Below are 22,835 nucleotides of genomic sequence, written 5' to 3'. Positions count from 1 at the left end.
GCCACAGCTCCTGTGGGCAGCCTGTGCCAGACCTAAGCACCCTCACAGGGAACAATTCCTTACTAAATCAACACAATGAACAATGAATTTCTTTTGACAAACACAAATGCTCACCCACTGTCTTCAGCTCAGTAAACAGCCACCAGCTAGGACACTTCTCACCTCAACACCAAGATTCAGTCCTCTGAGGTGAATTTCTGCCTACATTTTGTCACCTTTAAGACTGAGAAGTAGATATGGTCACTGGGTGGCTTTAAATGCCCATCAGCAAGACCGCTGCATGTCAGTCACTTAAAAAGAAAGGTTTTTTACTTTTGAAGAGAGATTTGAGGACTATGGGAACTCTGAGTAGGAACTGGGTATCTGAGAAATCTGCTTGAGTGGAATTTGTCCCTGTCCATGGCAAGGGGTTGGAACTAGATGGACTTTAAGGTCTGTTCCCATCCAAACCATTCAGTGATTCTATGATCTATGTGTCCTCCTCAAATCTAAGTGCTGATACTAGCACATTCTGAATGAATTCACCTGTTGCATGTTCATAAGAACTCCCTAGGCCAGACACATGAATATAATGACATTCATAATGAGCAAACTACACCACATCTGCCCACCATCAGATTTTTAGTTTTCTTTGAATTGCCCAGCCACTGCCAGCATTAGAAACAAGGTATTTGCTTGAAAAGTCCATGCAATTATGTCAGCTCTTTAACTCCTGAAGTATGCAATGTTTTCACTGGGTTAGAATGAACCCTTCCACTCCTTTGGAGCAAGTCTCTTGGCTGTGTGGTTACTCATATACAACACCCACTGCAATACATTTGTGTACAACTATAAAAGGAGAAAATATAAGCACTTTATTTTCAGTATACAGACTAAATCCCACCATAAAATCAAGATAATGAGCAAGCACACATGAATAAAACACTCAGCACTTAAGCAAACCCCACTTTTGCCACGTCCATGTTTCTGCAGTGGCTCCTGCAGCTCTCCAGCATTGCTCCCGAAGGTGGCTGCAGTACTCCCAGGAGAAATCCTCCCTCTACTCCAAAAAACACTCCCAGTTTGCATAAAGTGCTACATTTTCCTGTATGCCTTGAAATACTAGTTAGGTACAACACTATTTCATCATCTTTGCTCCCAAATTATGTCCAGTCCCACTTCCACCCTGACATCAAAGCCACAATTACTTCTACAAGGAGGTAAAATCAGCAGGTTGTAGCAATACAACTCTTCAGAGGTGCACAATGATGGCAAAGTGTGATCTGCAGCACAGACAGCAAGACAGAAATGCTGAACAGTTGTACCACACACATGCACATGATCACCTCTGTAAAGCTTTCTTCATGGTGTGACTCCTTCCACATCACACTTATTCACATTAAAAAAAAACAAACCAAAACAGCCCTTGTCAAATTTAGCCCATTTAAAGCTGCCAACAAAATTGGATTCCATGTGCTCTCAATGGGCATGTTATTGCTTGTAGTAAATTGGAGAAATTCAGACCTACACATGAGACTGGCTTGCAAAGCAGAAAGGTTAGCAGAGGCCCCTCAGCAGTTTTAGGAACTGACCAGCTGGTATCTCCTGCACCCTTCAAAACTGGCTACAGCACTGCAATGTCCAAAGCACAGGTTGTACCATCCTCAAGCAAACAGCCCATCTTCTCTGGCTCCTATTTCCTACACAAGAGCACTCAGTGTAGAGTGTCACAGGTTATTTTTGTAAGTCCATCATGCTCACCTTGGCTTGTTCACCTGAAAATGGGTGATGGGGCTGTAATGGCAAAGCAGTGCCAAATCCTCTCAACACTCACGTGCCACCAGAGCAAGCTGATATTCTTGCAGAGCCATGAAGATGCCCAGCAGAGCAAACACATCCTCACTGGGTTTTCCAGCTGCCAATGACCTACCTTGCCCAGGTGAACTTGCACAATCCAGCCTTTACACCTTGTGCCTCTGAGTGTGAAGTTTACAACTGAGTGTCTTCAAGGACTAATAAATCAGCTCTTGGAATTTCTGCCAAGCCAACACTGACTGAAAGGCTCAGTGTAAACTCACAGTGGTACATGGGAACACCAGGCTTTTCCAGATCCCAAGCCAGTCCTCACAGCTCACTCCCTGAAGTTCCCTTCTTTGCTAACACACCTTGACTATAGCACTGCTTTACAGCCTCTCCTGCTAACTATACCCTTCAAATCAGACCTGACTGCAACTGCTGCCCTTAACCTAAAAGTACAAAATTGATAAGAGTAATTCCTGTCTACTGCTGCTCCAGATGCAATGCTACCTATAGAAACACAACTAATTCTGCCAGCAGACAATCCAAACCAGCACTGCTCTCCGACAGCAGATGGGTGAGGGAGGGCTGCAGATTGCCAAGTCTCCAGGCTTTCCACACTACAAAGTAAGGTAGCAACAAGCAGCCTTTGAAACAACATTGTCTCTGTATTTTTCTCTACCATTAAATCCCTTTTCCACACAATTTAGTGAATGAACTAGAGGCTTCTCTGGAGCAGTGGAAGAAAAGGGATGATAAATAAATAACGAATTATAAGAACTAGGCCGATAGTTTTACAAAGTTTTCCTTTTTGGTACCAGCACTGAGCACTGCTCGTTTCCAGGTGGAGAGAAATACAAAACACTTCAGTCTCTCTGTGAGCTTAAAGTCCGAGTGACTTCTGCACAATCTGCTTGGCAATTTTGTTAAATTGTTCTCTGTCTTCCCGCCACATCTTGGAGGCATCTACATTGGCTCCACTTTCATCATTTGGCTCTGAAACAAGAAAGACAAAGGCAGGTGGGCAATGGAGCTTCTTGCTTCTTCAGGAATGCCACTTCCCCAGGGCTTTGAAACACTTCTCCTCCTTTAGACTGCAGAAACACCACTACAGCAAATCCAATGACAGCTCCTGGATTCCCAAAAGGCTCTGATTTAACTGACCACTAGAGAAAGGATAGCACAACAAATTCAAGTTTAGGCAAGAAACAAGTGGCACAGGACTTTCTGTTGTTTGTGCTTTCAGCAGTGGAGCCCCACCATACACATGGCCAGTACAATGTGACACCCCCTGTACTGTCAAGAGCTTTTAAAACCATGTGTTTCTCCCTGCAGAACATTTTTTTCCTTGTTCTCCAGCTTTCCAGACACAAAGCCCCTCCAAGCAGGCCACCCAAACAGGCTGTCACTTGTTCAGATGGTTTAACAAAACAATCCAAGGAAATCCATGGAATATGCTTTCACTTCTGTAACATCTTTCATCAGTTGATTTCAGAATGCTTTACGAAGCACATGGAGTGCTGAAGTCCCAAGGACTCCTGTTTTTTATGGAGGTAGACTGAAACCCAGCATTTACAAGGTCTGTGGGCAGCATACAGCAGGATACTGTTCTAGGGTTCCAGAAGGCACTAACATACTCTGCTCACCTCCTTGACACACCAGTCCACACCCACCCCAGACAACTTCATGGCAGTAGCTCAGGCTCCCATCCTTCTCCACGTGATCCTGGTCCACCTTAAACACCAGCAGGTGTGTAGGTCACCCAGTCTGCTAAACTTGGGCTTACACTACCTGCAGAGCCAGGGCTGAGAGTTTTCCAGTACCCTGAAAGAAGCTGACCACTGGTGTTTTAGTCTAATTTCTCCAAAAGCCATGGGAAAACAGGATGCACAGGCAGAAAAGGAGACCAGGTGACTCCCACACTTCCCAGTCCAGGTGAGGCTGCACCACAAGCCAAGCTCTTGGAAGCCATGGGAATCCCACAGGTACTATTTGTCTACACAGCTTCCCAACTGCAGGCCACTATTCTAAAGCTAAAACAGTCCCATGCAGGAATCTGTTGCTTGCATTTGGTCAACTTTGCAGCTTCTAAACACTTATTCTTAAAAAAAAAAAAAAAAAAAAAAGCTTTTAAACATTTATCCTTCAAAACCAGTTCATGGCTCTGCCCTCTTCAGGCAGTTCAGTGGCTCTGTCCACCATGTGGAAAATGATCCATCTTTCAGAGAGCTGTACAGGACAGAGCTGATCCACAGCCTTTGTTATATTTAAGAAAAACCATTTGAAAGGCTCCACAGAGTTTTTCACCCCAGGTCTCTTCTCAAGAAGCCTTAATCTGAACAGAGATGGCAGAGTGGAGCACATTCCCAGGCTAGGAATAACAAAGAGAAACAGAGTGTGCTGGCTTCTGCACCAGAGGCCATGGACTCCACTTTACTGTACTGGTTTGGTCTGATAACCCTTCAGCTGCCAAAGCCAAATCCAACACAGGCTGTAATCTACAGCTTTAAGATATAAAGAACAGCATAGCAAATATACAGATGGTTTCATTCAGCTGAGCCCCTGGGACCACCTGACCCATCACTACTGTCTCAGGTGCTACCAACCAGGAAGGAAAGCCTTGCAGTAAACCCCATACAGGGACACCTGCTACTAATTCATTTTTTCCAACCCTTCTCAGAGCACTGGTTCACTAATAAGTAAATAAATATCAGGGCTTTAAGACCTGTAGTTGCTGCTGAGCAGCTTTCCACGCGCTTTTCTCAGTGAATAAAGCAAAAAGCAAGGCAGCTCCAGCTGCCTCAGGAAGGGCAGACAGGACAGCAGAGCTCACCTGCCAGCATGCTGACGACTGACAAGAGGATCTTCTCCACGCTCTGCACGGGGCTCCACCGCTCTGCGCTGCTCTCGTAGCCCATGGGATCATCCCCAGGAGCATGAAGGATAGAGATGCAGACTCTCCCATCTGGGTAAACTGCACAAAAAGCACACAGGAGTTGTTGTTACTTCGTGGAAATGTTCAGCATCTCCACTGAGATGCTCTCTATCTCTCGAGCATAGATCAGCCTTGAGATTTAGCTATGATTAACACTAAATCCAGGTTTAAATTTCCTCTTTAGGCAAGAGGATACAAAATATCAAAGACAAAAAACTAGGACAAATCTTCTTTAAGCAAATCTAACAAACTCCTTCCTCCACAGGAACCTGCTGGGAGTACTTGTGTCATTCAATAATCAGTGATGGGCTCCATGGAAAAAATGAATGATGCAGCCTGGTGGAAAAAGGCAAGAATTTATGCACAGACACAGCTCCAAGCAGGTAACCAGTCCCACTTAAATGGAAATGAATGCACTGAATGCACATTGGAATCCTCCACTGGACTATGACCATGAAAAGGATTACACAAAGGAGGGAAAAGTGTTATGTTATATATACTATGAACATAAGAAAAAAAATAAAGTGTTATGTTAAATATATTATGAACAGTAGAACTGATCTTTTTTTAATATTACTGAGGTGCAATCAGAAAAATTCAGACTACTTATTTTTTTTTTTTTCCTTAAAACTCAGCTGCATTAGAGCACCTGGAAACAAGGAAACCTATGAATTAAGGATCCAGGTGTTTCCCCTCCCACCTTTAGCATAAGCAACGTGTCTGCAACAGTACAAGTTGTCTTCACAGAGACTGTACTCTACTGACTTGGTAATGAAACCAAACAAAGGTTGAAGAGGCACCTCAAAAGAAGACACTGCTCTTCCAACATGGCCTAATTCTCCTGCATGGCAGGCTCCTGAGGAATGACAACTTTAGCACAATAATTTCAGGGCTTCTGTTCCTCAGGTGACCAAGCTGGTGCCATTGCCAGGAAAGCAAGACAAAACAAAGCAGGAATGACTGCTGGAAGCAGCTGTGCTCATTTCCAGCTCCTTCCATTCCCCCAGCTATGTCTGCCCAAGCACATAAGCACTGTGGAGGACTTTTATTTACAGTCCTTCCTTCAGCCCCAGGCTCAGGACTGGAGCTGGTCTAACCCTAGCTGGAAGAGGTGAGAACAGCAGGTGCTGAATCAGCACTTCTCACAAGTCAGGAACCCACTGGCAGAAGGGATTTCAGTGCTGAGGATGTCTCCTGTTCCTCTGCAGTGCCTCATCTAAAACAGCTGGAACACAGCAGCACAGTCAAGACATCAAAGGCTGATTGCAGGAAGATGTATGGATCTTCTCTCCCTCTGTTCAGGTGAGACCAACCCCTGTCCAGCTGTGAGGCCCCCAATCTAAGGATGTGGAGCTGTTGGAATTAGTCCAAAGGAGGCCACAGGGAGATGCTCTGGAAACAGGCTGGGAGCGCTCAGCCCAAAAAAGAGAAAGCTCCAGGGAGACTTCAGAGCCCCTTCCAGTGCCCAAAGGGGCTCCAAGAGAGCTGGAGAGGGACTTGGGACAAGGAGCAGTGTCTGCACACTGCCAGAGGGCAGGGTTAGATGGGATATTGGGAAAGAATTGTTCCCTGAGAGGGTGGTGGGAAACTGGCACAGGGTGCCCAGAGAAGCTGTGGCTGCCCCATCCCTGGAAGTGTCCAAGGCAAGGTTGGACAGGGCTTGAAGCAACCTGGGAATAGTGGAAGGTGTCCCTGCCCATGGCAGGGGGTAGAACAAAATGGGTTTTAATGTCCCTTCCAACAATCACCTATGATCCTGTGATCTCCCCACACTGATGCTCAGTGCCATTGATCACTTCTTAGTTACTTTTGCCAGAGTATTCAAGGTCATTGTAATGTAAGAGAAGACAGTTCTGTGGTATCTCAATTCCCCCTTCACATAAGATAAACTGCAAAGATGAGGGGACACACCAGACTTTCTAAACATTTTCCTTGCAATTTCTCACGAGGGGGGGGAAATAAACAGAAAAAGCACAGCCCAGCCACCCCTTTCTGCAGCCTATCTGGGTAGAAGCAGCCCACCACAACCCCAGCTGAGAAGAAAGACTCAAGTGTCTACTTCAGCTGATCTCAGCTTCAGATTAAGACTCCAAGACACAGGGCTTTAAAGAGCTGAGCTGACCTGTTCCAATTATGCCATGGAAGAAACCCCCATGTGTAAAGCCACTCTTTAACACAGGAGTCAGGCAATTTGTGCTTCTCCACACCCCACTCCTCCTGGCAGTGCTGCACACAACACAGCTGTGATCAGTGAACCTCAAGCCAAGGCCACAGCTGGAGCTGCAGGGACAAGGATTTGCTCAGGGAGACCAGTCCTGGCAAAAGTTTTGGGTAATTTACCCAAACTCCCAGCTGGAGTAAGGTGCTGACATGGCTACACTGCTTCCAAGTGCCAAAGTGGTCTGCTGTGGACATCAGAGCTCCAGAGGTAACACCACACTGCCTTGGGCATGTCCACACAGTTCTACGCTGTGACATGCAGGTGTGGCCTCCACAGGAGAACAAAGATGTGGATTAAATGGGCAAGAACCTGCACAGGTGGTGCTTCCAGAAGAGAATAACAGAGAAACTTCAAGAAATTGCAAAATTCCTTGTATATAGGGTGAAATAAATTGATTCCCAGCTGAGATTATGACCTGTGTTTTCCAAGTGCAAGAATGCCAGCTGAAGAGGAAGCACTAGGCAGGAGCACAGTGTTTGCCTTTTTCTTAAGGAATTTTAAGGTTTTTTTTTAAAAAAACCCTTGAGGTTTTTTTCATGTCCAGGGCTCAAACTTGTTAGCTGTACTTCTTGTCACTGCAATAACTCCCACTGAAGAGTCTTCAGATAATACTGTCACTATCACAGATTCACTAAGCTGGAAAAGATCTCTAACTCAATCAATATCACAGAGCAAAGACCAGCAAAGTCTTAATATTAAATACCTGTAAATGTGTTGTCTGCTTGGACAGAGCACTCTGTATTTCAGAGAGATCCCCTCAGAAATGTTAAACCTGTGATTTATGGGGTAAAAGCCATGCTGACTAATAAAGCTGCACCCTTTTCAGGTCATTAAAACAACACCAAAATACCTAAATACGAGCCATAGAGCAAGACTGAATTCATGGTGTGTCCTGCATAGGGCCAGGGGTTGAACACCATGATACAGATGGGTCCCTTGAAACTCAGCATATTCTATGTTTCTATGTCTGGAAAGAGCCTGCATTAATTCCCTAAGTCTCACATCCTGTACAGAAGACTTAAAGGCATGGAATTTGCTGGAATCCTTGTTGGATGAGCAAAAGTTTGATGAGGATTAATGGGATAAAGATAAAAAGACCCTAAGTCAGAGCAAAACTGCTGGGCAGCTGAATGCTCGTGCTGCCTGCTCAAGGTTGGAAAGGGAGAGAACCACCCTTGGGAAGGATGCCAGATCTCCTGCTGCAAAAGTTTCTTTTTAAGTTGCACAAGCACCCCACCCCCCTGTGCATCCTGCTGCAGCAGACTCACTGTTGGGATGGAACATCTCACACGTGAACCTCATCTTCGGAGGACTCAGCGGGTAATCCAGCGGGAAACTCAGGATGGCAGGGAAAACCCCATACTCAAAACACGTGTCTTCAGGACCCCTGGAAAGAGATAAAATGTTATTCACCAATGTTTTAAACAGCTCTTTCACCCAAATTCTTGTCTAATGAGACATTTGAGGCATGGGTTACATCATTTTCTCCAGGAAACAAAGAGTTAAGGTGCTCTTACCCCACACCTCATAAACTTAAATCCAAATATGAGGGTTGGGAGGCAAGGGGGAAATCAAAGCTTGCACACTAAATTACTAGGAAGGTCACAACACTGTTTAATTAGCAGGGTGTGTCTGGATATAATTAGAGTATCTGGCTCCAAGGCATGTTGCAGGATTTGAGTGTCTGCACGTCAAGCAAAAGCAGAGGCAGGTGTGGGACTCCTGTGCCTTTGAAGATACTGTTATGCTCTGCAAGAGAGAGATGTCAAATGCTGGAGCTCAGTATTAATTTATAAATGCCACAGAGATACCAACTGCCAGTATCTAGCACAATCACACAAACACTTACCACTGTCTGATGCAGAAAGCACAGCAAAGGTTTGTAAAAATAAAAACACAGCTCAGAGACCATAATTGTCAGAAGAGATGCAGGACAACAATGTGTCTTTGCAGACTTCAGCTATTGAGTTTGCCCTCCCTCAAGTGCAGGTGGAGAACAAATGGCTTCATCAGGGTTCTTGTAGTAACATTTCCTTATTGTGTTCAGAATCTAGTTCAAAGTGCAATCGAGTTGAGAGCATAAAGACAACTATTTTACCCTGCCTACATAAAACACTTGTGGAAAGTGAGTAAAAACCAAGTTATTTGTGAGCAAAAAAACAAGTAATAAATCATTAGCCATGATTTATTCAAACTTGATGAACCATCTGGAAGTTGTAACACAAACATGATTTCCCTTGATTGGAAAGATGACGAAAAAAGCTTCAGCACCAAAAATTGTTGCCAAGGAAACCTCATGTATTTAGTCGAAGGCCATTCAAACAAAGGTTCCACTGTCTGGGAAATAAGGGTTAGGAATATATTCATGCTTCCTCCTCCCAATCCACATTCTCCATGCCAGAAAGAACATTAAAGTTTGAGAGCAGAAAATCCTAAAGCACTAGAAGACTTACTGTCTCAAACTTTGGGATTCAAATACTTGGCTGGTAGATAAACACAAGAACTATGTGATTTAAACATTAATATTGACACTGGCAGGTAAGCTAAGAGAAATGCACCAACATTTTGCAGGAATGAAAGCTAAATTGTCTAAACCACTTTGTTCTGTTTCTCGCCTTTTCCCTAAACTTAGTCAGGATTCAATTCACATCTGAGAGTAAACGGAATGCATTTTTTTCCTGACCATTTTAATTCCAGCTGCATTTTAAAGGCTTATTGTTGAACTTCTGAGAGTATGTACATACAGGCATTGAAAAGTTGGTGGGTGTCTATGTTCTGTTTTGAGAGCAAACCCACAGCCTTAAGGGCTCTTCTGTCAAATACACTCAACCCAACATACTCCATTTTAGGCCCTGTATTATGTGAGCAAAATGCTTTTGTTTTAGCCACTCATCGCTGCCAGGATCAACTTCAAAGAAATTATTAAAGTTAATCCAAGACAGCATTTGCAACTACAAAACACGCAGCATTTGAACTTGACAGCATCACTTTTAGCTCACAAAGGACACTTCAGGGCCAGAGAGGTAAGAGCACGGCAGCTGCTGCAATCACCTCCTGCTCTGCAGTGATTCCAGAGCTGACAAGAAGACAAAGCATGAAAATGAGAAGCTCTGACCTCCAGGAGCTGGCTGTTACTCATGCAAAGAGAGAAGAGTGGTGGGTATCTTCCAAATAGGAGATAGAAGTACCTTGAGGAGGACAGCTAATGAGAGTTGTTTGGTTTGGAGAAAATGCTCCTCACCTTCTCCTACAACTCCCTGACAGGAAGCTGCAGCCAGGTGGGGGTCGGGCTCTGCTCCCACAGAACAAGAGACAGGACAAGAGGAAACAGCCTCAAGTTGCAACCAGGGATATTAGGAAAAATTTCTTCTCTGAAAGTGTTGTTCAGCCTTGGCACGGGCTGCCCAGGGCAGTGGTGGAGTCACCATCCCTGAAAGCATTCAAAAACAAGTGAATGTGGCACCTGGGGACATGGTTGAGTGGTGGATTTGTCAGTGCTTGGGGAATGGTTGGATTCGATGGTCTTAACGATTCTGTGATTCTAATTCTATAATCACAGCTTCACAAACATTTGCAAATGGCTTCTTTGTAAGAAGATGCTGGAAAAAGACCAAACCCCACAATCATCAGATGCCCAAAAGGGGAATGGAAACAAAAGTCATAAGCCTAATTATAGATCTAATTACCTTTCTAAACAGCTTTATGATAAGTTGACTTCAATTTAGACTGTTTAGTTTTCAAGCAAACTTTAGGGTAATAAAGTTCTGAACCATTGCGTGCTTTTGTGTCTTTTGGGGATAAACTTTAATAGCAATACACACTTTTACAGGCCAACCAAAGAGGGCAAAACTTGGCCTTGAAATGTTAAATCCTTGAACACAACACAGCCTGAAGGACCTCACGTAGTGTTAGGGAATTGAGCAACATAAGGCAAACTCTCCTGAAATGATGTGCAAAGATCTGGCTTTCAACAGTGCTCCCCACCTCTGGTCTTCAGAAAGGTTTTCACATGGGTATTTTCAGTTCTGTGCCCATCACACTCATTTTAGAAGTGTAAGATTTTTTCTCTCCTTTATTTTATTACGGTCTTAACATTTATGTGTTTCGCATTCCTCCAGCATTGCTGCTGCAGACAAGAACACTGGAGATACAAATAATTATTATTTCCATTATTTAAAAATGCATTATTTTATCTCCAAGTCAAGCTCTTACATCAACCTATGTAACATTACCCAGCCTACCTTTGAATTGATAAATGAGAGATGTCTTTTCTCTTTTAGGTCTCTTTTTTAAAAGTTATGTGCCATTCTATGTGCTCTAGCTTTATATAAATTGGGTGAAGGAAAGAAAGTATTCTGTTCTTTTCACAATTATGTTTCTTACCATTTGCACTTCATCTGTCTAAAAATTTGCAGGCAGCTTTACTCCAATTTTCTCATCTGCACACCTCATTCCCTGAATCTCACACAGCACATTTGAGAGTACAAAACACTGGAGGAGACCACCACAGACAAATAAAAACAAGTCATGTAACTTACTTTCCAAAAGCATTGCAAACACTGCTACTAACAAGGTTTGTAAAGAGATGAAAGTAACCCGATGTGTTTAGGGTAAACATGTTTCTATTGTATCACACCTTCAAAATTGAGCAGATCTTAAAATATAACTTTATTATGACACACACACAATACAGAAACCAAAATTAAAGCACCTCCGCCTCTCATTTTACGCTGACAAAGACCTGAAGCTCAACACTCAGCACTTTAAAGGGCTTTCAAGTCTGCAAAGCAGCTCCTCTGCTCTTTAAGGATGTGACAGGAAACATCAGTAAAGGTATTTTCTAAGCAATTCAGAAGTACTTCTGAGTGTCCCTCAGGAAACCTGTACTCAGCCTCTGCTAGGAAGAAGTACCAAAAAGCAGGAATTTCCTTCCATGCTCCAAGAAGTGCATAAAACCCTCTGGGATTTCCACACTCCCAGCTGTCTGACCTGAAATCTGGCCCATTCCGAAGCAGATGTGCTGACTATGCCTCTCACAGAAAGCCTAAGACCCTGCAGCCAAAATCTCTGCTGTCAGGCAACAGAACAACCCATTTCCATGCTAAGTGTTTATTTTCAGGGGACTGAGCTACCAGGAAGCACAACCTGCTATCCCAGGAGTAATCACTGCACATAAGCAGAGGCATTTGCCAACTCTTGCCATCAATGAGCAAACAAACAGTGCTAATCCAAACCTCCACTAACCAAGGTCTAAAATAACTCAGAGGCTCTGACTTGCCATGCAGCAGGATCACCCACACAAGCACTTTGTGTGGAATAGGGAATTCCCTACAGCTTTTGTATTGGTTGCATGCCTGAGCCCAAGAGACAGAAATCTTGTTTTTCATCCCTAGACAACACATTCCAAGCAAACCCAGCTAGGAAAACTCTGCCACCCACGCCAGCTGAGAATCTCACCAGTCAGCACTGGTGGTTGCAGGGAAACCTGCCCTGATCACAGTGGGCACGGAGAGGGCAGGGCCACAGCCACTGCCTGCTGCCCCCAGAGCCCTCTGGGACAAGCCAGCCCTGGCTGAAGGGGAGGAAATCACCCATTCTTACCAAAGGAATCCTGAAACACAGAGCCAGGATCTACCCTAACAACAGACCACCAGCTTCAAGATGGACTCAGTGGTCTGGAGCTTCATCTGTTAATTGTGCAGTATTTGCAGAAATTGTCAGATGTGACTGATCAACGTCTTTTCCCCTCTCCTCTGACATTTTAGAACTTTATTTTGTAAAAATCACCAGTTATTCCATGTACTCGAAGTTCCCAAAAAAGATACAGCATGAGTAGGAGTACAAAATAGAGAAGACAACCTGTAAGATGCTGGGCAAAAAGATTTTGTCTTTTCATGGCAAATTTTGCTACCAACAACTACACCCATCAGCTGGGGAGTGGAAGAGAGAGAACACAGTAAAGGAGTTTGCATCAGCCCCAAAACACAGCAGGTCAGGATCAGAGCTATTCACCAACAGAAGAGTGAATCTCTTTCTACATAAAACCACTGCACAACTCTTGACAGCACCATGAGATTAACGAAGTGTAAAGAACTTCAAAAGAATTTTGACTTCTGATCAGAACCTTTCAATATTTCAAGAAAAAAACTGAATAGTAAGTGAATTCATTTTCCTCTCACCTATAACCTGTGTATTTTGCTCCACTCAAAACTTGTCCTGCATTTGTAGTTAGGCAATGTTCCAAAAGGTATGTGTGATCTACAAGCACCTGTTTGTTTCCTACAGTGTTTGTAAATGTAACATATATCCAAGGGAGCCCAAATGAGGATTCCTGACAAATTTGTGAGCATTTTATTATTATGACACCTGTACAAGAAGTTATCATAACAAGTTGTACACATCACCAGTGCTGCCCCTGTCACTCTGTTTAAAGTTCCAATGTAACTCCCTCTTTGGATCAGAGGAGTTTCCAACTGAAGGCAGGCCAATGCTGATGTCATACAGAACTGTCAGTACTTTTTTACATTCTTGCTCTCCTAGAAGCTCATCACAGCAACTGCTGATTTCAGACACCAAACAGTATTAACTCACATGATCAGGGCTTCCCATTCAAAAAAGTTCTCTTCATTCATGGGACCTGTGAAACAGAACAGAACAATGCTCAGTGCTACCTGAACCCAAGGTCACAGCTCCAGAGTGCACAAACCCTGCTTGATTCCTCACCTGCTACAATCCCTTCTGGAGGGTTCAGGGTCAGCTCTGCAAAAACAGAAACACAAGGAAGGTTGAGGTGACTTGTAAGCCCAAACATTTCAGGGGGTGTTTGAGTGGCCATGGCTTAGCACAGGGGCCCCACCACCAATTGCTTAATGCAGGACAGTGTTCTAGACAAAATTATTTAGCACTTCGGAGTTTTTCAGGTTCATAGAACTAGCCTTGGAATCACAGAATGGTTTAGGTTGGAAAAGACCTCTAGGATCATTGAGCCCACTGTTTTCACAGAGGCGATAATTTAAACTTGAGAAGGAAGACAAAAGCTTTTCACAAAGCCTGGGAAACACTCTTCTCTTGCACCTCTATGGTATCTGCTGCATAGCATAAGAGCCTGAAGTTTGTACTCCTGTAACCTCTCTGCACCATTCAGGTTTGATACACCCCAGTGCAAAACCCAGAACAACACAAAAACAGAAGCAAACACATGAGAATTCAATCCAACCTCCTGCAGGGCATGGAAAATATGAGTTAAAAAAAAAAAAAAAGAAGCATCAATAAAACAGCCATGGCTGCACAGGCAAGTTTGGATCCATCAATCCTCACTTTTGCTAGGAAACTGATACAATTCCAAATTCATGAAACAATCTGCAGCATCAGCCCCTTACTTGAAGCTGGTGAAGGCCAGTACAGCACGTGCTGATAAAATAACAACCGGATTTTCTCCTATCTAGTGGACTGACCATCAGTTTTAGTTTCTGATGCTCTGCAGGGAGGCAGCAGCAGCTGAGGCACAGTTCAGCCACAAACAGCAAACCAATGTGCCAGCAGTCCCGGGGGCTCAACACCAAGCCCAAGGCTCTGAGTGAGCCATGGGGCAGCTGCTGGAGCTGGTGGCAGGAGGTGACACTCCCAGCTGCTTATCCAGCACTGTGTTCCCTAATCAATGGCCTCTGGAACACCAGTGGCCAGTAACACACAGAACACAGCCAGAGACACTTGACCTAATTTCTGTTCAGGCTGTAGGTGAAAGCTGTATGAGCAGTGCTGCACAGAACAGATCTGTGTCTTACAGCAGCTCCTTTAGTGCAAAATTTGAACAAGATGCTCAGATGCACTGCCAGGAGAGATCTTTAGTTTGCTCAGAGTGCCCTTAACTTTGGCACAGCCCTCTCTGAAGTTCCAAAGCCCAGCAGCAGATTGAAACTCAGCTTTGCTGTTTTCCACACGTCCTGGCATTCCATGGCAGGTTTTTCCAGCTTCACAGTGGGTCTCCAATAGCTTTTCTTGTTGATGTTTTCAGACAGAAAGAGGGAGATGTCAAACACAGGAGCTCCTGGAATCATTTTGCTCCATCTTGTGGTTCTCTCTAAGAAGAAAATCCCTCTGATGCTTCCCTGGAAAAGCTGGCAGCAGTCCCTGTGGTGGGCAGCCACATGGAATTGTGTCATACAGCACTCCACTCCAAGGAGAACAGAGGCAATGGGAATAAACAGCCAAAGCCCACAGAGCAAAGGGTCTTCATGAGGACACAGGTTCAATTCTCCACTTCCTTGCTCAGATCCCTCCTCAGAGAAAGGCTTCCATCCTTAAGGATCAGATAAAATAGAAACGGGGCATTCAGGGGCACAGGAGCTTTGATTTTGAGCAGCTGCACCTGGACATTGAGAAAGGTCTCCAGGGGGATGGTGACATCCTACCCTGTGACTTCTCCAGAGTTGTTCAAAAGGGAACTGAGAGCCCAGTTGAACATGAACCCCAGGAGCTGCTGCAGCTCACCAGAGCCTCCAAACCAGGTCACTTCAACGGAATGTCAGGGGGGCGTCCAATTATTTTAAGTGAGCAACAGAAATCTGTGAGAGGCTAAAACCAAGCTCTGATCACATGCAGAGCAACTCTGACAGACCAGCTAGGCCAAAGAGTCCCACTCAGTGGAGAAATTTTCCCTAATAGCCAATCTAAACCTCCCCAGGTGCAACTTTTTATTTGCTCCCTGGGAGCAGAGCCAGAGCTTGTAAACTTAAACAGAGCTGACACCAGACAAGTGTGATGCTTCTATCAGGAATTCAGGGCAGATTTGCTGCACGCACAATCAGTGCCTTCCTTTTCATTTCACTGCTCTTTGTGGAGTCATTATCAGCCAATTACACCTTGGAGATGGTTCTCGGGAGAACTGAAAACACATCTTGTTAAAGCACTGAAGATTGTCCTTAAAAGAGAAGTTCAACAGTATGTTTCCTAAAAACTGCAGCAAGCCAGCAAGGGGATTAAAAGCCCAGGACTCAGGAGATATTATGGGAATATGCTCACTGCAGTATCTGACAGCACCTGGACTGAGATGCTTGAAAACAGCCAGTTTTCTTTTGACTCCACACAACCCTCCCTAGGCACTAAGGATGGGAGGCACCCACTGAAGCCCTGCCAGGTTCAGAAGGTTTATTATTAATGCTGTGACTTCCCAAAGCTCACAATTAACATAAATCTCTTTTTTTCAACCTGACAGCACTTCCAAAGAAACCTGTTGGCATAATCCACTGCCCTGTTGCCTGTTGTTCCAGGAAGGAAATCCAGTGCATATAATCAGACACTACAGTTCTCAGGTCTCTAGAAATTTAATTTTTCCAGAGTGACCCATTTTACACTTGAAATTTCAGCCAGCATAAGATATCTTCAAGATCTGCCATCAAGAAACACTAAACATAGAAAAATAAGGTTTCCATCTCTTATCTCTCACAAATATAGGATACTGAGATACTTAGGTCAGGCTTTAATACTATTATGCATCTAGAATTAATAACAGGCACATGCATTAATAAAAATGATTACATTTTTATTTAATCAGATTTTTATATCTGATTATTTTTTTTCTTAAGCTTTAGCCAAAGTAGTTCTGGCAGAGTAACTAGTAAATCTGAGAAAGCAAAAAGTCAAACATGCAAAGATCCAAATGAGGACAAGAAACCCAATCTGTATCATCTGGATGTCCACAGCCATCTTCCCTTCCTTCTTCAATAGGAAAGAAAACCAGTGCCATTTCACAGCCTCTCCCAAAATGCAGTAATATATCTGGGCTCCAACAGGTAGAAACTCCCCACAATGTCAAGAATTTTTCACAGAAGGAAATGATAAATCTTTAAATTAAGACTTAAACATGTGCGCACACATGCACAGAAGAAGATGAAAGACAAGAATTGAAAAAGGAAAAAATGGAAAGAATTTTAAGTCTGGTAAGGAAAATACACCCACCAGCAAGGCACTGACTGCCAACACCACTGTCACTACCAGAAGTAACCAAAGGAAAGAGGGAGAGGAGAAGAGGGAAAGTAAAGAAAAAAGATGTGCCCACAACTTTGTACGTAACACATACAAGATTTCTCTCAAGGTGAGCAGCCAGGAGGGGGTCACTGAAAACCATTCCCATGCCCACATTCACCCAGGGCCTCACAGCACCCACAGCCATGCCAGCAACACACATCATCAGGAGGGAGAAACTTCACCCTGAGCTGAACCTCAGACTCCAGCCCTGTCCCAAGGTAAGACGTGCTCCTTCTCTGCAAAAAGAGGCAGCAGAACTACCCACAACCAGGAGCTATTTTTATTTTTCATAATAATTTTAGCTGAAGTTCTCTACATGGCTAAGAGATTCTGCAGAGCTACAATTAACTGCCAGTCTTTAGAAAAACACTAGGGAAAGGTTGTAAGTCAGGCTTGATTCTGGGGTTTCTGCTGAAGGAAAAATAACAAACATGCAGCAGAGGGGAGCCACAGACAACAAAATGTCTGTTTTACTGCACTGCCACAGCTCAGGTTTCCAGAAAGCACTGTGCACTCAGACACTGCCAGTTACATTCGTTTTTTACAACACTGTGTTTTATTGGGCATGGGAAAGTGCTTGTAAAGGCAGATCACAGACAAAACATTATCTCTGTTCATGACTAGTGTTACCCTGGGAAGCTAGGCAGAGAAGATTCACCTCATGTCTGCCTGTGGCATTAAGTCAAAATCTTCCTGAGGTCATTTAATATCATTTTTCCTAAAGATTTCCTTCATACAAGACACTCCAATAAGACCTCTGTGCTCCTCAACAACACAAGATCATAAATGCCTTTCTGAGACTTAGGGGATTGATACAAGCAGACAGAAGCAGCGCCAAGACTTTCTGTGGTTGTTTTTCAGGTCACTGCCTCTGGATTACAATGAGAAAATGCAGATTTCTAGGACACACACTGTCAGCACAAACTTTATCCACTCACCACCCGCAGCTGCCCGTGGCAGCAGCCTGAGCTGGGTGGGGATCCCTGGCTGCCCAAACACCTGTGTGACACTCCAGCTTAGAGACCTGTGCTCTGCAGAGCAGCCTGGGGACAGGCACGGTGCTGGCAGGAAATGTGTAGCTATAAATACTCTCTTTCACACAGGCTGGAGGATCCCACTGAATGATGACAGAAACAACTCCCCTGGACAGCCTGGGGGAGCACAATAAGTGACCTTCCCTGTTCTTACAGCCCAGCTCCACCAAACATCTCTTTTCTCTATTCTACTTCCAAACCCCAGAGCATCAAAGCCCGAAAGCACCTAGCTACACAACCAAGTATTTCTTGCCAACAAAAGGCACCTCTGGACACGTCTCAAACCCATCAGGGAGCAGATGAGCCATCCCAGAAGCTCTGGGATTCCCAGAGGGCCCCAGCCCACTGCAGCAGGTCTCAGGTCCCTGTGGTGAGGATCAGAGGATCACTGCTTGCCACCCTCTGCAGCCACATCTCACAGTGCTTTTTAAACAAACAACTCTACGTCTTTCATTACTGAATTCGAGTTTAAATCCTTTTACTAGCCATTCTGCTTCCATTAAGGACTTGACAGAATTACAGAATCGTTCGAGTTGGAAAGGACCTTAAAGTTCATCTCATTTCACCCCTGCCATGGGCAGGGACACCTTCCACTAGCCCAGCTGGCTCCAAGCCCTGTCCCACCTGGCCCTGGACACTTCCAAGGATGAGGCAGCCACAACCAGAAGGCATCTGCCCTGCCAAACACCTCTAAATACCTTTGACGTAATAACAGAGCTCTGCAACAGAGACTGCCATACCTGCATGCTGGAAAATTTATCAGGGAAAAACATCAACGTAACTGGCCACTAGCCCAGGGCTGCCAGCCTCCCCCTGACTAAGGCCCGGGACTCACGGAGCTGTCCCCTCGGTGTCCCGGCGGGACAGGGGGCAGGGTCCCCTCCCCACAGCTGCTCACGGCCGGCACGCTCCCGGTGACCCCCAGCCCGCCCCGGGAGCTGCACGGACGCAGAGCGGACCCTGCGGCCGGCGGGCCCGGCAGCTCCCGGGGCGCCGAGGGAGGCCCGCGGCCCGGCCTGGCCGGCGGCCGCCACCGCCCCGCCCGGCCCGCCGCCCTCCCCGGCTCCGGAGCGATCCCGCCCGGCGGGCCGCGGGCAGCGGCACTCACGCTTGTACTCGGCCATGAGCCGCTTCAGCGCCGTCCCCGCCATGGCGCGGCCCCGCCGCCGCTTCCGGGTGCGCGGGCGGGGCGGGGCGCTCGGCCCGCCCGTCCTCCCGCCGGGAAAGGACGCGCCGGGCCGGCACGGGAGAACGCGTGTCGGTAGCCGGGCTCGCCCTTGGGATCGATCCCCGCCTGCCGGCACGGCCGCAGAGCGCGGGGCAGGGCATCCCGCAGCGGATCCGCGGATATCCCACCCCAGCTCACCACCACGGCGGAAAGGGGATAGGGGCCTTCCCAGCGAGATACCAGCAAGCAGGAGCAGAGCTAACGTGAACAAACGGAAAGAGAAAAGGCTGGGTACGATTCCATGGAGCAGCAGGACAGCCTGAGTTAAAATTCCCCTGGAGCAGGCTTCGTGGAGCCCAAACCACCACACAAATAATTAAACCTCAGCAAGGTTGGAGGGGCAACAGTTTATTAATATTATTATTTTGAAGACACCTAAATGTCTCTCCTCACTTACTAGCTCTTCTGCACAGTTTGGTGACGTTAAAAGGCATTTCTCTCCTTCATTTACAAAGTTTATCTATCAAAAAGAAGTATTAAAAAGAAACCTGAGGCTGCAAACTTCCAATGCCCACAGAGAAAGAGTCAAAGGGAGCAGGGCAAAGGGACAGATGCCGCCCAGCCCTTGGCAAACAGCTGGAATTTCAGTGATGGGATTTTTATAAGCTTTCACAAAAAAAAACACACAGCTACTCTATCACAAGCATTAAGTTTTTGGACCAGCTGCCCTGCTACCTTCAGTTCTGCAATAGTGCAAGACAAAAATTCCCATTTCTGCATTAAAAAACTGTATTTTGGTCTACTTTATCACAATATGAAAAAACACATGTAAACCTTAAGTATGTAAAAACCCTATCCTAAGCATTGTATGGTGTTCTAGCCCCAGTCAAGGGCACAATGCTGCCCAAGGGACTGACTGAATTTGTAATGCGAGCTAAAAATTTTATACCTGTATCTGTGTTCCTTCTCTCACACACATCTTAAAAGGAAACTTTTACACTCACACTTGCTATGAAAATACATTGAACTATTTATATAACTTCAGTTAAAACAGAGGGGCAAGACCAACCAGAGCCAGGAAAGAAAAACCAGTGTCCCAACACATGGATGAATGCTTAGGCCACAGGCTTAAAGAGAGAGGAAAAAGAGATAACACAAACAATAATTTTTTTAAAAAGGCTAACAACAGTAACAGACATTACTTAATCTGAACTTTAAATGGCTGAATTCAGACACAGCTCAATCCCTGCAGATACTATTTTGACTTGTGCACTCAGAATGTCAAAGACAACAAGCTACTTTGGTAAATATCCTATGGAGATTCAAAGAACCCTGTGAGACTGGCATGTTCATTTCTTTCCTAATAAAACAGCAAATCCAAGGACACACAAGAGAGTGAGGTGTGATGAGTATCCTCAAACTGTTCTCCAAAAGTTGCTGTGTCTTAGCAGCCTCCACCTGTCTGCTGGTGGTACACTTCGATCGTGTCCTCGTGTTCCATCTCCAGCTGAGGGAGTAACACAGGAATTATTTTAACATTTTAAAAGTATAGAAAATGTAAGTAATACAGAAAACTTGAAAATGGTGACAAAAGCACGTGGCTCTCTGCTCCTAATCAGCACTTCAGGAATAACTTTAATTAACTAAGACATGAAATACTTTCCGTCAGTCACCCTGCGCAAATTTGTTGGAACACGCTAAACTCACAGCAACGATTTCAGGATCATTTTGATTTCAAGCCCCTTTGATCACCACTCAGACATCCGAATATCTGTGTAGCAATTTGCAGAAAGAGTGTTTTTCATACCTCTGCAGGTGTGTCTTCTTCTCTAATTGGCTGTCCATCAAACAGGAATGTAATGTGCTTCCCTGACAAGCCCTGCAAGTTCAGTCACATACGAGAAACCACACTGGTGTTTCTGAATCCAAACTAATGGATTTACTGTCAGAACACATGGTAACAAAATTAGCACTCAAAAAACAAGGGGGATGACACAAAATAGATTTAGATTAGGTATTAGGAAGAAATTATCCCCTGTGAGGGTGCTGAGGCCCTGGCACAGGCAGCCCAGAGAAGCTGTGGCTGCCCCATCCTTGCAAGTGTCCAAGGCCAGGCTGGATGGGGCTTGAGGCAACCTGGGATAGTGGAAGGTGTCCCCATGGCAGGGGGTAGGACTGGATGAACTTGAAATTCCCTTTTAAGTCCAAACCATTCCGTGATTCTCTGATTTAAGATTTAACCACCAGGACACTTAAGCATATTTGTCTTGCTGTCTACACTGAGGAAGGTCAAATGCTGGTAACTTTACACTTTACGCTTAAAACCTGAGTTACCATACTACTGAATCCTGTTCTGACAAAGTTTAATCACATGAGGAAGGCCTTACTCCCTGCATCAGGGATTGAGGACATTGCTCTGCCCTCTAAAATCCATGTGATTCACACTTCTGTCACACACAGGAATGCTAAAACTCCCTGTACCTCTCCAAAAACCCAGAGATGTGTCAGGGTGCAGCAGGCACAGAACAGGTCAGAGTGTAAAGATTGAATAAGCAAAGAAAGGATCCTGCAAGTAACAGATAAGGGCAAACAAAATCTGACTCCATTTCCAAAGCCATTCACATGCCCACCCTCTGCTCTGTGTAAAACTGGGAGCTCCAGGCTCAGGAACTGAGCTGTGGGGATTCATCCTTCTGTTCTGTTCAGGATGGCACTGAGGAACAGCCTGTGACACCTGTGGAACACAGATCACAACTGTGCAATAGGCAGCAGGATTCACAGGGGAAGGAGGGAGGAGGAAAAAACCCATGAGGAAGCTGTGGCATAGAAGAATTTATTTTGTGCCATTTTCCAAACTGAAAATTAAGTCAAAATTGATGAAGCTTTTGGAGGTGACAGGACTGAGGGTTAGTGCATTGTCTCAGAGAAAAGATCGGAAATGGAGGAATTTTCGTAACTCTGTCACAGGGTATTGGGGAGCACCTGAGGACGAAGAGGCAGCTTCCATTCGATAAGAGCTCTGCACCGAGAAGCTGCCAGCATCCCAGCTCCTCAATCTCCCACACCTGGATATCCTCAGCCTGCCCACAAGCATGTTCCACGATCCAGGCAGAGAAGCAGCGAGGGTTTCACCAGCACGGGGATGCTTTGGGTCCGTGGCAGGAGCCCCCCGGGGCCTCAGGAGCCCCGGGCCGTGCCCGCGCCTACCTGCCGGCAGCAGTACGCCTTCATGAGCTTGCTCAGCGGAGTGTGCCGCTTTATTCTGAAATGCACCACGGAGCCGTCCTGCCCGGAAACTTTCAGGTTGATGTGCTCGTTCTCTGCTTTCACGCTTTCCTGGGTGGAAAAACGCGGCGGGCTCAGAGCCCGGCCGGGCGAGCCGCGCTCGGGCCGGACCCCGCCCGCCGCATCCTGCGGCTCCTCGGCCGCCCCCGCTGCCCCCGGCCTGGACACCTCGGTGGGGCCGCACGGCAGCCGCGCCCCGGGGCGAGGAGGGGCGGCCGCTCCTCCCGTCCCGCTCCTCCCGCTCCTCGCTGCCCCGTGCCGGCCGCTCCTCCCGTCCCGCTCCTCCCGCTCCTCTCCGCCTCACCCGGGGCTTCTCCTCCGCCATGGCGGGGGGGAGCGGGGGGGGCCGAGCCGGGCCCGAGGGCAGCGGGCAAGGGGGGGCGGGGCCGC

General features: G+C 45.9%; 2 protein-coding genes across 4 annotated transcripts; both read right to left on the bottom strand.

Moving 5' to 3' along the window:
* Positions 1–604: 604 nt before the first annotated feature.
* UBE2G2 (ubiquitin conjugating enzyme E2 G2) lies at positions 605–19,336 on the bottom strand. Of its 3 annotated transcripts, XM_021545434.4 has the most exons (6): positions 19,101–19,172; positions 13,656–13,691; positions 13,524–13,569; positions 8,201–8,319; positions 4,610–4,750; positions 605–2,772 (listed from the first exon to the last, which is right to left on the bottom strand). In XM_021545434.4, the coding sequence occupies exons 1-6, from the start codon at positions 19,141–19,143 to the stop codon at positions 2,660–2,662; spliced, it is 498 nt and encodes a 165-aa protein (XP_021401109.1). In that variant the 5' UTR covers positions 19,144–19,172; the 3' UTR covers positions 605–2,659. The 3 variants fall into 3 exon arrangements, with proteins under 3 accessions (XP_021401109.1, XP_031361525.3, XP_085443721.1); XM_031505665.3 differs by lacking the exon at positions 19,101–19,172 and having other exon boundaries at positions 13,656–13,870; XM_085587595.1 differs by lacking the exons at positions 13,524–13,569; positions 13,656–13,691 and having other exon boundaries at positions 19,101–19,336.
* A 216-nt stretch (positions 19,337–19,552) lies between these two features.
* On the bottom strand, positions 19,553–22,835 carry LOC116183963 (small ubiquitin-related modifier 3-like). The gene is made up of 4 exons (XM_031505666.3): positions 22,750–22,835; positions 22,368–22,496; positions 20,968–21,039; positions 19,553–20,667 (listed from the first exon to the last, which is right to left on the bottom strand). The coding sequence occupies exons 1-4, from the start codon at positions 22,768–22,770 to the stop codon at positions 20,605–20,607; spliced, it is 285 nt and encodes a 94-aa protein (XP_031361526.1). The 5' UTR covers positions 22,771–22,835; the 3' UTR covers positions 19,553–20,604.

The sequence above is a fragment of the Lonchura striata genome, chromosome 9 (assembly GCF_050655825.1).
Source record: "Lonchura striata isolate lonStrDom1 chromosome 9, ASM5065582v1, whole genome shotgun sequence".
NCBI classification, from domain to species: domain Eukaryota; kingdom Metazoa; phylum Chordata; class Aves; order Passeriformes; family Estrildidae; genus Lonchura; species Lonchura striata.
The sequence above is the reverse complement of the archived record's forward strand: the minus strand, read 5'-3'. Positions and strand labels throughout refer to the sequence as shown.

Coding starts and splice junctions, on each gene's coding strand:
- LOC116183963 (XM_031505666.3), bottom strand. CDS start 22,770: ATGGCGGAGGAGAAGCCCCGG. Junction 22,497..22,749: donor TGGCGGAGGAGAAGCCCCGG/GTGAGGCGGAGA, acceptor TTTTCCACCCAG/GAAAGCGTGAAAGCAGAGAA. Junction 21,040..22,367: donor AGGCGTACTGCTGCCGGCAG/GTAGGCGCGGGC, acceptor CTGAACTTGCAG/GGCTTGTCAGGGAAGCACAT.
- UBE2G2 (XM_085587595.1), bottom strand. CDS start 19,321: ATGCCCTGCCCCGCGCTCTGCGGCCGTGCCGGCAGGCGGGGATCGATC. Junction 8,320..19,100: donor GCTCATGGCCGAGTACAAGC/GTGAGTGCCGCT, acceptor ATCTCTTTCCAG/GGGTCCTGAAGACACGTGTT. Junction 4,751..8,200: donor TGAGATGTTCCATCCCAACA/GTGAGTCTGCTG, acceptor CTTTTTGTGCAG/TTTACCCAGATGGGAGAGTC.